Below are 15,826 nucleotides of genomic sequence, written 5' to 3'. Positions count from 1 at the left end.
CACTCAAAACCAGCTAACGCAAGAAAATGAGACTTAAATCCATTAATCCTAGCATCGCCTGTTCTGCACTTAAATTACATTAAGCTCTCGATGTTATTTATTACTATTCAAGCCTATGTAATTGACAATAACAAATACTTATTCTACCGTTCCTCCACCTTTACCGTCACATAGATAAAACCTGTCCGACATTTAAGGTCAAGATCTATTTGGGTGTGTACCACCTGTCCTATCCTGCAATCTTGATGCGAAGGGAAGGCAAGGACGCATTTTTTCTTTGCTTTGCCATATAGATATGTTGCCGGTATTATACGAAGAGATTGATGGAAAAGTGTATGGTCCAATGCCCGTTGATGGTGGTACTGGTAAGTACCTTCTGTCAAGTGCTCTCGGTCTAATAGACTAGTCGGCGACTGACGGCACCTCGCGCGGACAGTGCATCGCTGAAGAAGTACCATCGAGTTCGGTACTTTGTTGTGTTCGTTTTGCCGGTTAGGTAATTTAGTTGGCGGGTTTTGGGAGTTTTTGGCCGAAAATTGGCACCAGTACAAAGGTATGGTTTTTGAATGGTAAAAGGAGATGCTTACCGGTGGTTCCTATCAAATACATCTATTGCGTTTACGACAACGGTCTATTTCTTGGAAAGTTTATTTTGAAAATTTTCTAGAGAATATGTGGACCATGATTTCTCCAGAAATTTTAGGAATAGGTAGGATAGGTAAAATGTTTTGAAAATAAAAAATCTAAAAACATTTTTTTATTTTTGAATTTTACCACTGGAAAACTAATTAATTGTTTTAACCGAAACTTTTAGAGTTAGTTAAGGCAAAGTCGTATAATGATCCACTGTAGTTAACATAACCATTCCTGAAAGGTTTTGAACAAAAATTTTGTAAATATTTTTTTATGCAATGACCTAGTGTTTGGCTAATTTATTTTGGAAATATACTAAAGTATATGGACAGTGATTTTTTCTAAAATTTTAATATTAGGTGGGGTAGGTAAAGTATTTTGAAAATAAATATTTCTTGAAACATATTCTTCTGGACAATAGTTGAGTTTTGGCAAGTTTAATTTAAAAATTTATCACTTGAATAAAACCAACCGTTTTCCTTGATAATACTATACCCAGATAAGATAAAGTCGTATAAATGGATCATTATAGTCTCCATAGACATTACTGCATCATTTTTAATAAAAATCTAGTCGGCCAATTTTTTTTCTAGAATTTTAGTGTTATATTGTGCAAATTGACGACTGTACAGGTGTCCCTGCATTATTTTGAATATTAAAAAATTCTGAAAACCTATTACCGTTATTACAAAGATGTTGGTAATTTGTTATGTTGAATTTACTCCTGTCAGATTTTTGGGGGTGGATTTTTAAAAATATTTTACCGGCAAATTGGCACCAATACAAAGTTTTTACGTAATAAAACGGCTGTACATATGTGGTTCCTATCAAATGTAACGCCTTTTGTAAATAATAAATGATAATCTGGCATTTCCGAGTATATCCTCCAAGTTTTTGAATTTAAGAGGAAGGTACTAGGACTGACGAAAGGTTTATTTTTTTGTGACCCACTATAGGCAGAGTGTGATCCATTTAATCTCAGACAATTACATAAAATATACCAGGTAGCTATTATGAAATATAATCCACACCAATACTGCACTTATATTGATGACTGAAACTAACCTGAACTAATCTAACAAATATATATACTTTCCATTTTAATCAAATAAATGGCCAGGTTCAGCAAAGGCAATGGTTGCGCAAATGTTGGGATGTCTGATAAACGATACGCTCTACTCTTCAAATAGACTTAAATTGAAGCTGACGATATTATTGCTTTGAATTTGAAACAACTCCAAACTATTGCCTAACTGTTGCCTTCCGCTTGATGTGGCTGATTTTATTAAAATACTGATAAAAATTTAAGCTTTTAATGTGTGTGACATGTGATAGTCCTCCATATAAAGTAGTCCAAACGTGTTACGCTTATAGCAAGCTTAAGTGGCTGCCTAGGATTTTTCCGTTTTCTGCTCATTTGAACTATAAAGTTCGTCTACCTGCGCACCAAGAGGCGTAAAATTCTAATTGCCAGCCATAAGACTATAATTTCTACTAACGGGTTACACACTCCACATCCGCGTAAATCTAAAGGTCGATCACCAATTATAGTAATGTCAGCAGGCGAATTCTGCTGACAAAATTTACCAACAATGACTTATTTTAAGGTTGACTTAACAACCAAAAGCTTGTCTTTGGATACTCGGTTTTTCGGCAGGATACATGTGCCTTTATATTATAGAAACATGCGAGTACCATCAAGGATAATTCATAAAAAAGGTTAGTTTCGCTATTTAAGCTCAATGACGGAAATTCATTTTCTGTCGTTTTTGAATATCCTGCAAGTACAGCGACTCAGAAAGTCACTTCCCTTGATGTTATGTAAGAAAAAAACGGCTTGAAATTATGAAAGGAAAATAATGGATAATAGTACGTAATAGGTCAATATCTGTTTCAGGATTCGAGTTAGATTAAACCTCGTATTGCAATAATTTAGAAAGATCTATGACAGCTATAGTGAGATTGTGGAATACATTATTATACCTATACTATATGTAACGTCAAGTTTAAATCCCAGAGCGAGCCATACTTGAGGAATCTAAGACGAGGGGGCATAAGTGTTTAAATACCTCGGCGTATATATGTGAGCATTCCTCGCTTATGTTAAGATTGTCAAGTAATACCATGTGAGAATGACATGGGGGTTAGCCGTAAATTACTTCTAAGATAAGCGTGAGAAAACGATAGAGGGTTGTTTATAAATTCCTTAACATAGGCGAGAGAAAAATTGATGATGGGTCAGGGAATCGTGGGAAAAGGCCTGGAATGTGGCTTATCAATGCTCTTAAAAAAAAGAGGGATGCGCTCGGGGGTGGATAAGACATGTGTATCGGGGGGCATTCCGGCTTCGGTCCTTGACAAGTAAAGGAGTACCTCAAAACTTGCTTTGTTTTATTTTTTTTCTTTTCATAACGATACCGAAATCTTACATATACATACTATCTTTCCCCTAGTAGATTTCACTAGATACTATAATATTGCAATAAATTTAAATTTAGCATAAATTAAATCTGAAACACACAAAGACTATGCGTCTTGAATCATAACGTCAACAATGACGTTTAATTTGTCACTCATTTCCATGGCAACCATGAATACCGGGTTTGGAGAAATTCTGAGAATGCCACGAGATTGCCAGTTGTCAATAGTAACTCACAAGTACAACTCACAAGTAACTGTCAAATTTCATAGAATTTAATCAAACGTTTCACTCATAATTTATGATTTTCGAAAATCATAGTGTTCAGCTTTTGCTCGTACTTTGACGATCTCTGTACATATTTTTAAATTTAGAACATTAGGACATTAGAACAACACTTTACAACACATTCTGAACGGGCACAAAAATGCGCACTTTTCTCTAATTTGAGATCTCTTACCGTTTCCATAATCCTCATGGAACTTACTTTAATTAGGACACCCTGTAAAACAGTAATGAGGTAATGCCGACGTTGTGGCAGATCATCTCGCTAGATAAATAATGAGACATATGCGTACTTTACTTGTGCCTTTGAAAGTTAGTACTAGAAAAAATATGTAAGAAAACAAAATCCTGTTTAAAAAAATGTCAACGACTTTTTATTTTTTTGTATTTGAAAACATTGAAAACGTTACTATTTGATGGATCTGTGAAAATAATAATAGGTAATTGCAAAAATTAAAAACTGTAGCCGTCATATTTTTAAAAAGGTGTTAAAATTATAAAGAGCTTAAGCTTTTTCAAATCTTTCAGATCCCCCAATTTAAACAAATAGATAATGTTGGAGAACTTCCATTAAAAATTTAAAACGAGGTATTTTTTTGCGTCACTGCGGGTTTTCATGCAATTAAAAAAAGGTAAAGTTCGAGGATGATATTCCCCTTTATGAATGTTGCCCTTCAAAATCAATATTTACGTACGTAATGATTATAGGAGGTAATTATTCTTTCAAGTACCTTGGAAGTAGTTATTAAATAATGGGTAACCAGGTTGTTGAGCAGCAACGTGTAGGCCAATTAATTAATGTATCACAACGTTGCTTTTTTCTTTTAATCACAAAACAAATTACTTATATGATGTACGCCAAATTTAATTCCATTTAATTCTTGTTTAATTGAGAATAAGTTTGAATCATAAATCAAACACTTCGTCTGTGATTCGCATTTCGCCCAGTTCCGGATCCATTCATGATCTAAAATTATCTTAGATGAGTTTTTTAAACTGTTTTCACTCTTCAAATTAACTGAGCTCATTAATTTTGATCGACCAAGATAGCATTGAGGCATAATTATGAATGCAAATTATGACAAACAGTTTGTCACGGTTCTCGTTAATTCAGGTTAGTTGGCTCGTATCAAATCCTTGATTGCAGATGCCATTCGGAAGCTGAAGAAATTTTATGACAGAATCCGCATTTGATTTCCTAATTTAGAGCCAAATTATTAACGTGCTGTTAAATTTAACTATAAGTTAATGTCCATAAAAATTTTAAAATGCTCTATCTAGCAAGGAGTTTACCATATCAACGTTATGCTTCAGTCCACCCCATATCCTTCTTTATCAATTTTTGAATTATTTACATAAAAATAATACATTTTAAATGTCCTTTAATATGAGGTACATATCGAGGTAGGGTGTTATTTAAGATTCTGAAGTTGTTGTGGTTGGGTATGAAGAGGTGTGGGTAACATTAACACTGCTGCTGCCAACAATGTTCCCCCTTACAACTTTAGAGATTGCCATAAAGCGCACTTCAGATTTCTTTTTGTTCTGAACTTATTGGGATGGTAAGTTTTTAAAGGAACACACTGTACTTGGACCATGATCAGCTCTTAAGTTAAATACATTCCAAGGTGGTGTTATTAAGTGACCATAATTTTTTATTCATATTCGGATACATTAGAAAGTTCCATAACTGGAAGGGAAATCATTAAAACCGATCACTCCTTGATCAACACAGTAAAAATATAACATACAACATAAAAGAGTGATGGTGATAGATACGACAACTCCACTCAGTCAAAGTGGTCGTATAAGTTTCTGTTATCTTATTAAAAATGCTGTTTTCGATGTATGTGCAGATGTACTACTGAATAATAATTTTTTAAATCAATTTTATCACCCTAAAGTTCTTTGTGGTATACCACTGAGAGTTCATCTTTTAATTATAATCTCTAAATATATAAGCAAAAACACAATATTTTAGACTATAGTATGATCGAAGTATAGAAGTTCTTAACAAAGTTTAAATTATAAAAAAGTTAAGTAATAATATAAAATTTCTAATAAATTATAAAAAGTTAAAAATGTTAAGTAATTATGTACCTATATATTATATTTATAATAACGTGTGTTATAGCCAAAAATGAAGTGAGCACTTATTCATATTCTTACAAATAACCCGTACCGGTCAAAAAGGGGAAAATATTGCCTGAGAGAAGGCAAAGAAAAACAAATTTCGAGGAATTAATATTTATATGGTGTATGAGAATAAAGTTTGGTGTGAGCAAATGGAAAAAATAGAATTTTAAGCTTTTACAACCTTAATAACAAAGTGTTTGCTGTGTTATTTTTGTTCATGCGACCTATTTATCTCGCTTGTCGATGTAGAATACGTCTAATCAAAAAAAAATTTTTTGTCTAAAAATTTTGTTTAATCTAAAAAATTTTTTTAAATATAAAAAAAAAGTGTTAATCATTTACATTAACTACGGCGTGTGACACGTTGTTATTGATTATCATATTGTTGTAACTAAGTGGTCAATTCTGTTTACAAGAAGTATAGAGGAACATTCAGAAAAACGTTCAAAATGGAACCATACTCGCGTATAAACTTCTATTCGGATGTGATTTTTTATCCAAGAAAAAGGAAAGCGAATTCCCTCAAATTGAACCACAAATTGCGTAACTTTTGTATATTGAACCTCATAATCTGCATTACACCCTCGTTATCTGATCTCGTAAAACAATAGGTGTATTGCAAAAGTGTCAAAACCTTAAAAAAAACGAAAAATATGCGGAGGTCATTTTCGTATTGTTAAAATATTTCATTACGATGGATGGATTGCGGTGACCGACACCGAAACACATGAACATGAATATGCATGAAGATAATTGGTCATTTTTCAAACATTTTAATAGCAAATTAGCATTTTTTGGTTGAGCCGAAGTCAGGGCCGGATTTTAATTATCTCAAATTTTCAGGTTGATCTGATAAAGTGGACTATTATGACCAAGTTATAAGGGAACTGAGGCACAAGTGCGTACGATGTAAATTAATTGGGAGAGCAGGAGCAGGAAAGCATGACTGGCGGAGTAAATGGGGTCGATAAATCAACACTTTTATGAAAATGCGGGGGCTGATTGGGCAGTACTTAATTGCTGCCTATTTTGTCATGGTCAGTGCACCTGGAACGGCTAATGACTCGGTAAGTTTATTATTAATTGTGCTATCAAAAAAACCGTAAAAAATGGGTCCTTGTTAGGGGTTAACGCTGACACGCCCTGTTGGCTTTTCACACTTATTTAAAAATCTCTCTTCACAAATTTTTCTGATTTATGGCTAAACTACACGCACCAATTTAAATTAATGAGAACGCGATACCACGGCATCCCATAGAAAGTGGGTCGAATTTTTCTATTAAGAATTTAGCAAATTGGAACAGCATTTACTAGACATTCGATGTAGACGATATTTACGATCCATCCTCTTTCCTTGCCACCTTATACGACAACCTTACATTGTGTCTATTTATAGTAAAAACCACTAACTATTGAAAAACCATTTAACGCTATACTATTATACTAACCTACTAATCGAGATTAAAATATTTGGATTTCAATTTATTGTTATTCTGGAACTCTGTGATTTTTTTCGTTCCGAAATCCGTTTTAAGATGAGTGGAAACTGCATGAAGAAGATTTTCGACTGCCATACAATATAATATAATAGAAAATTGCAAAATTTGCCTATTAATTACCTACTTCAGAACAAAAGATTTATCACTCTTTATATTGAAACTACTTATTAAGTAGCCGGTGAATTTCACTTGAGAACCACTGTTTACACATCTTTATTCCACTTGAGTAGCAATTAAAATAGATTTACTGTCTCTGAAGTAGGTTTACTCATTTCTTCAAATGAGCCGCATTTAATATTAAGTACCCATATTAAAGTGGTACTTTCATTTAATTGTTAGTACCTTTTCTCCGATAGTCAACATTGACATTTGCTCTTAATGTTGCAAACACAGAAACCGCCATTATTTTTTTAATTTCTCTGTCAAATATGATCCACTAATACTAATTTAAATTTTAATGCATTAAAAAAAGCGTCAAATATTTTTAAGTGCAATTACCTCCTAACTCACCTGACTCCGAACCACGGAAAAAGAATCGCCAGACTGTTCGTAATTTAGTACACATTGAGATTAAATTCACAATAACAAGACAGGAATTTGATTGGGTAGGAAGATAATGGACTTGAAAAAATTTTCCTAAAAATTTCCGTGCTAAAGCGAGGTTTTCATAATTTTTGTTATTTCAAAGATAGCCTGATACTTTTTTTCGATAAGCTGGGGATATGGCTCATACTCATAGATGAGCAAAGTTTTTTCTACATTCTAATAACGAAAATTTTCTAAAATATATGTGAATTATATACTTTGATACAAGTTTTTCTAAAAGAATACTCCCATAGAACGGAATTATTCTTTTTTTAACTGCAAGTCCCAATATCTCTTATCATTCAGAATTTGTTGACGTTTACCGCCAATGTTGACTTTAGAGTATAGAGCATTATTTATCAGTCGTGTTTCCACTACCCCGATTAGGATGTAGCGTGTTTCCTGGAAAACGGAGCTCAGCTCAAACCGAGGTTCAAACCAATCTATCACAGTGTAATGTAGGTGAGGAATCTACATACCTTATATGTATCAGGGTGTACCTATGTACCAAGTACAATGGCCTCATAGAAGACCCGACTTGAAATAATGCGATTTCTATTTATAGAGGCACTTCAAGGGACTGGTTTAACCCGTGGAATAAAAGATCGTTATTAATTATCTTAAAGATTCTTTCTTTGCATTAGGTTCGCTTTTCATAGAAGTCTTCAGCAATTTTACCGAAAGATTTACTGGTTTATGCCTTGGAGCAAAATATCTTTATTAAAAAAATCAAGTTTCAACAAACATACGTCAAACCTGATAAGCGTGGCATTTTACCCGGCATAAAACAGATTAACATAAAATAATGGCTTTGCGTTTTGAACAAATATCAACCGAGGCGTATCCCATGCATACTATTAAGTTTCATACTCGGTAATCAACATATTATTTACTTTTTAATGTATGCTATTATTTCACGATAATGGGTAATTGCTAGAAAGCTATTTGGCAGTATTAAAAAGTGTGTGACGAATTGAGAATCGAGTTTCTTTTCGATTTTCAATTCGAGAGATACAATTATTATTATGTGATATTTCATTTGACTCTTGGGAATTGGTAAATTCTGAATCTTTGGGGATTATTATGCAACCTGCTTTGAAATTAACACAATATCCTTCTTTTTCGCTCTTGAAATGATTTTTGATTAATTTGAAAGTTTAGCTAAATATAGTGATGTGTGATATAGTGAAATAGAGTTTAGATAACAATAGTTATTTGAAATAAAATCTAAAATATTCGTTTCATTCAGATGAAACTGTCCATTGGATTTTTCATTGAAAATTGGTTATTTGGAGTTCCTAAAGTCCGTATAGTAATTTTCTCTAGTCGCACTTTTGTAATTTCTTTTCGTCTCATCAGCTTTCTTTGATACAAGCAAATTTAATACACCAGCTGTTTGTTCACATAAAATTATATCCTCCATAAGAACAAGTCAAATAAATTGAATATAATTTACGCCCAGTAATTAGAAGAAAGAATTATCATGCAAAGTCATTACACTAGAGAGTTGAGAAATGAAAAGGTATTAGCAAAGACTGCAAGTATACTCATGATTGCTGAAATATTTAATCGATATGAAGTCACTTTATTCGTTCGTATTCATATGTTGGCAGATGTTAAATGGATTTGAAATTGAATCTACAGTAGATGGTTCTCTTTTCAACGAAAATAACAAAAAGAACATCTGCTAATTGTATTCTTCTTCGGAATATTTGCAATAGATTATAGTTTTCACTGAAGAGCCGAGACAATATATTAGTTATTCCAAGTCTTAATCAAAGTCGTTTATTAAATTGGACCCATGTTTTGACTAATTTTCGCTTAACTACCATCAGGTTTCTATTTTTAAAATGTTGAAGTTGTTGTAATTAGATAGAAATTTCTAATGTGATATTATATCTATTTACGGAGAAAAAGGAAGATGATCTGCTGAAATAGGATCTCATGCGTTTCAGAAGATGAGTGAAGATTCTGAAGTAACCAAAGATTTCTTCAGATTCCTTGGTATGTTTTTTATACATTCTGTCTTAGTTGCGTCGTTGTCTTTTCACCTAATCTGAATTGCAAGTAAATTTGGCATCAAAATGGGGATTTTTTGAAAAATGAGCCGAATTTTTTATAAATCTGGATTACACAAGTAAATTAAAGTACTTGTATGTTATCCATTAAATGTAGCTTCGGCGAATACGATAATATTAATTTAATTATCTACAATAATAAATTATTTCCCAACAGTTGAACTGGACTAAAAATAACTCCGTAAGGAGATGGTAAAAAACATCTTCCTCGGTAGCGCACCGGAAAATACCACTTTCCGGACTCCTTATGAAATTTAAAGTCTAGTAGTTGAAAAGTATGGTTCATTACACGGTTTTAAATACGACCATCTGAGGCTGGAATTAACTTCGGTCCAGATTTTTTTTTCGCAAAGTTGGCAAATAAAAAGATACATTTGCATAGATCTCGAAATTTTTGCCCAATTCCTATTTAAAAAGATAATTAAATTTGATAAAAGGACAATAAGATTTAAAGGATGCAATTTCTGATTGTATTCCAAGCCAGTGAAGTGTCGTCACTGTTTATACCGATGTTACATCAATGTGTTATGTTAAAATTTCCCCATAATTTTCTGTCCCTTAGAATTTAAAAATTTAATTAAATAACTAACGATATTCTTTAAGCGTTGGGCTATTACCTTAATGTTCAAGTTACCAAGAAAATGAGTACTAGTGTTTTGAATGACACAAAGAAAATGAGGTGCAAGTGAGTACGAAAGATTTTACAGTTCGTTCATATAAGAAGTTAGGTAATAAAAATTTCTACTTTGTAGAGTCCATTTCTGCTATAAATATAAACAGCTGGATAAACTTATACCGTATAATTTTCTTACAAAGTTGCTGATCAAAAAAATTCAGTCCCGGAGCAAGCTTTAGAGGAAGTATCTTGAGTCGAGATCTTGCTTATCATTTTAACAATCAAAATTGTCGTGAATTACTCATTCCAAATGCACTTTCCCGTGCTTACATGGCTGCCTGTGTTGGGCTTCGCCTCACACGGGAAACTTGCTCGTGCGCACGGGAAAATATGCTATTCATTACTTGTATAATGCAATAAATAAATGACAAAACTCATTACTAAACAAAAGTACCGCATGAGAAATTGAGAATCTCATAGTGCTAATATCACAGAATATTAAAATGGTCTCATAAAGTTGGGGCCAAAAGCCTATTAATATTTCACAATCAGGTAAATTATCTCCGGTGGCTCATTGAGGCTCAAATGAGAAAAACGGTTGAGAAGAACACGTCAATGGTTATGCAGTATATCTTAATTGCAGGACAAAAAAGCATAGAAGAAGAAGTAGCAAGAGCATCTTTTTCATTCCTTTTCAGTTTTGAACAGTAAAGATTTTTCATGCGGGTTCTGGTGATTCTAAGTTTCAAAAGGAGGGATGATGGCAATTATATTTTTATCCATGTTTATCTTCACCTTGGTAGCAATTCAATGAATGAAATGAATAATAGATGAGGAATTGTGTTCCAAGCAATCAGTAATTCATGCAAAAGAGTGTCCGCTGGGGATTTGGTAAATTTCTAAGATTTTTTCCCATAATGTTCCACACACATTCAAATGGTGATAGATCGGGAAATCGAAAAACTGGAAATTTTGTTTGTTTCTAAAAGAAAGTATATAGGTCTATACCTATCACGTTCAGGAGTTCTAAAAAAATAGAAAACCTTATCACAAAAAAATCTATGTGCTTACAAGTTACTCACTGGTATGGTACAAAGAGGATCCACATACTTAGACAGCGCCTACTACTTTTATTATAAAAAGAACAAAAACTTTAAATACAAAAGTTGTAAGGTTTATCCTAAATCGTCAGAAAATATTAGTTAAGACAACAGGTGAATGTGGCAAAGTTGAAAAAAGGATACAGTTTATAATAGATCACCCTGTATATTTTATAAAAATTAAATAAACCTTTATTTTCTAATTTAAAAAATATATAATATGTTGACGTTTCGTTTAGTCGTTTTCGCGGTATTTGTATTTAAAAATCGAGATTATATTGTTTTTCCAAATCATAGCTGCTATGAATAAATAAATAGACGGGACGAATATTACAGAAAATGTGTTAGAAATGACGGTGGATACATTCAGCACTTGTGAATTTTGAATTTTCGTAAATTACTCATTTTAAAAAATGATATTAAAATGCAATTTGTTTATGTTAGTCCTAAATTAATTTATTATTTCCAAGATTTATCATCTTTGAAATAATAAATTAAAAAATCATAATTTCTAATGAAGTTCGATTAATTTGTTTATTCATAGCAACTGCGACTCGAAAAAACGATATAATTCCGATTTTAAATGCAAATACCGTAAAAACGGCTACCGGATAAAAGTCTATTCAATTTTTAGAAAATACATAGGGTGTTCCATTATAAATTTACCGGCTTTATGTCCTTTTTCAACTTTGCAATGTTCATCCGCTGTGTTAAGTAACATTTTCTGGCAATTTAGAATAAACCCCTCAACTTCTGTATGTATTTGTTCTTTTTTTTTATATAATAAAGGTAGTAGGCGCTGTCTAAATATGCGGACCAACCCTGTACATATGCGATTAGTCCCCTCGTTGGGTGATTACATGATTAGCGCCCAATTTTCCTCATTAGTAATTTATCAAATTAAACAGTAATAATACGGTGAAACCTAGTTAGTCTGTCGCCTTTTCCAATCTAGATAAGACGCGATTATGCAGCTGGCAGTGACAAAAACAATGCAACTATTTTAAATACGCCCCATTTGGGTTAGAAAGGGCACTGAGTCGAGACAAGCTCAGCAATTTCGCACAATATAACCGTCTGTGTGAAGAACGGTTTCCTAATTTAGCTTACGCTTTAATTATATTTAATAATAATTATTATGCAACAACTTTCTTCGGTAAAAAATTCACAGTTTAAATAATTGTACCTCCTTATGTAACTGTTCAAATATTTGGAGATTTTTAGCCGAATAAAAGTAGCAATTTTGATAAGCATGAATTCTCATACATTATTGAAACTTTCCAGCTGCTAACCACAGGTTGCTTTCGAGTAACAAATAGTGCATTGTTTCCCACAGTGCAAGTGAAACAATGCACTTATTTGTTTATCTGTGGTTCTAACGGTACCATATCGATATCGAATCGACGATGGGTTAGGAACCTCGCAACTCGTCGATCTGCGGTCGTGTTAATAATAATCAGATTAAAGTGTTGAAATAACAATGGAGGGCGACCTTCGTAATTAGCGATTTTGGCACAGGTGAACATTATTTATGAGCAGTCAGCGTGCGAGAGAACGGGTCAAACACACTGTGTATCCGCTTCTTTTGGCGGGGAACTAACATGATAATTACAGGATCGGACTAAAAATAAGAAATATTCGAACTAAGAAAAATGTACGATGATGAAGAGATGCTGAGGGCCTTCGGTAGCTGCTAAAGACTACGGAAGACTTTTACGTATTTATAGAATACGTATTTATATAATGTAATGACCGGTAGAAAGTACGCTCGAAATGAGATTTTTTAAATTTGAACTTATCAGAAAACTTTAGTCTTGGTAAAGTTTGTGCAAAACTTCAATGTTGAGCTTATCTTTTAATTCCTAACAACTTTTCAAAATGCACGTTTCCTCTAAAATTAAAAATAAAGGTACTTTATTAAAACTGATTTTAAAATATTAGCAAATGAAAACTTATCCATGAGAAGACGTTAGATACATTAAGGTTGACTATATTCCAGTTTTGGAAAGTTTACTTAAAAAATAATGTCCGTTACAACAGAAATACATCAATAACATTCTACTATATCGTCCTTTCCGTGAAATCCCAGTATCTTTGCCGACATGCGAATTTCCATGGAAAAAAAGAAAGTACCACGAGTTTTCCATTTCATTCTTAAGGCCCGGTTGTTCAAATTCCTGTTCCCTTTGTCGCCAAGATAATTTCCATAGAAATTATGAAATCAGAGTAAAGCGTTGATTAATTTCTTCATTTCCATATAAATTATTTTACTGGCCAAGTTTCCAAAAACGAAAAACTACTTATCCTTAATAACTCAAAATCGATATTCTTAAATTAATCTTTTTCATTATTATTTATTTAGATCCATATTAATTGAGTTCCACTCCAATGTCAAATCAATATCAGTACCGCTAATAGCAAAGGTACTTTTATCGTAAATAGAACACTAGTTAAAAAAATTATTTACGCTATCACTTGTGATAAAATAAAATTCGGATAACAAGATTAGAGTTTTTTTACATTTATTTTCCATCTACAATACGTTCCAAAAGTTTGGCATGATACTCCCAACATATCCTGTATATAGTATGACCTATAAAGTCCGCATCATATGGAAAATTCTTTTACTTATGAATTTGGGTAAATTTTATCTTTGCCTTTGAGTTGTTTGACAGTCATATACAGTTATTTGTTTTTCGTTTTCTATGCCATTTCTCATCATTTCTGAAGCACAACTCGAAGGCAAAGTCAAAATTTACCCAAATTCATAAGTAAATTAATTTTCTATATGATGCGAATTTTGTAGGTCACACTGTATATACCGACAAATTATTTAAAAAAAACAATAATAAAAGGATGTCTACAAAAGGAACATCGAACTTGAGTCTACAGTCTGCTAATATACAGTCCAAGGAGCTTCGATTCCCTCAAATTTGGAACCACATTGATACCAATCTCGTATTAGGGAAAGTGGATTTAAAGTTAAAAATATTTGTCTTCAAGAGATTTATACACAAGCAATTAGTTCTGCACTCTGATCCTCATTAATTATACTTTGAAGCTAAATGATGTTCTTGCGATGCCATATGATAGTCGCATTATCAAAAAAGAGAATAAATATGGCAAATACTTGTACAAAATCTAAAAGTTAAAAAATAATTTTAATACCTTGAAGAAATATGACAACTTGTATATTACCAAAACATTGGACAGACATACCAATTAGATCCCATAATACGTATATCCACTTTTATGAATTTGTTATTGAAGTTTTATGAGGTATTAACATCTTGTAGTATTTCTGGTAGACCGAAAAATAAAACACCTTTAAATACTTTCTGAGATATCATCTAAAGCTACTAAATATTATTACAATAAAAATTCTATTTTTAACTTATACAGTCGTGCAAACACTATTAGCGGAAATATACCGGTTATGCATTACGTTCTTTATTTTTGACTTTTTAAGATATTGATAAGATTCTTTTAATACTAGATAATCAAGGCTACATTTCGACTATTTCTGTGAGCAGTTGATACTTTTTTCTTCCGCAGCTATCTACCTATACAGGGTGTCCATTTAACAGCCGTTCGGGCTTCTATGAGTTTATTTGTGATAAAAAAAAATCAATTATGAGGATGTATATGAGCCTAACGAAGGTGAAAATTAGTGACAACCTACAGGATGTCCCAAAAAAACGGAGCGTCATAAAGTGTAATTTTTTCAAATAGGTCCACCTGCATTTTATCCACGTGATAGAATACCCTCTTGAGTTTCTGTGTTAGTTCCTAGATTTTTTTTTACTCCGAGTTGCAGTGACTCGAAGCTCTGACGTTTTAAAAGAGATTTTAGACATTTGCAGTGCCTCGTAAAAATTAATATCGCAGTCAGCTTAGGTTAGATTTTGATCATTTTAGGATGGATTCTCGTCTAAGATCACCATAGCAGGCACGAATAGTCATTTAGCCAAAAATACATTCAGGATGTTCACGATAACAATTTAAATTTTTATCTTTTCAACTTCAATTTTTCTGATTTTTCAAATAGAATAGTGTTTTGTGAGGAAGAAAGAAAATTCAGTTTTTCTCCTTTTGGTGTAAAATAGTGGTAAAAAATTTGTCTTAAAATGTTAATGGAATTATTAATTATTTCAGGAAATCCTGCATTCATGGCTAAGCGCCTGATTGATTTTTTTTCTAAAATCACAAATAAACTCATAGGAGCCGGCGGGGCTGTTAAATGGACACCCTGTACTAAAAGTGCAAGTGCATATGTGTAAGGTATGGCTTCACGGTCAAATACTCCCACATTTGGTAGTTTACATCGGACGTCTTAATTATTAACATCAGAATGCATATAATCGATCATTGTTTGTGAAGACATTTTCATTGTAGCGGGCCCCTCAACCAATACCTATGATGTAAGCAAGTTGCAAAGTGAACACACGTTCGCTTTGCAACCTATTTACAATTGG

At 32.6% G+C, this 15,826-nt stretch overlaps 1 protein-coding gene across 1 annotated transcript in view; it reads left to right on the top strand.

The window, feature by feature from the left end:
• Positions 1-336: 336 nt before the first annotated feature.
• The window catches only part of LOC136416036 (A disintegrin and metalloproteinase with thrombospondin motifs adt-1-like), a 34,529-nt gene continuing 19,039 nt past the window's right edge, over positions 337-15,826 (top strand). The window contains exons 1-2 of the mRNA XM_066401007.1: positions 337-553; positions 6,317-6,540. Of these exons, the coding sequence (XP_066257104.1) occupies positions 6,457-6,540 (84 nt within the window). The 5' untranslated portion in view covers positions 337-553; positions 6,317-6,456. The remainder of the gene's footprint in view (positions 554-6,316; positions 6,541-15,826) is intronic.

This window comes from Euwallacea similis, chromosome 22 (assembly GCF_039881205.1).
Source record: "Euwallacea similis isolate ESF13 chromosome 22, ESF131.1, whole genome shotgun sequence".
Lineage (NCBI taxonomy): Eukaryota > Metazoa > Arthropoda > Insecta > Coleoptera > Curculionidae > Euwallacea > Euwallacea similis.
This window is presented reverse-complemented; position numbering and strand designations above follow the sequence as displayed.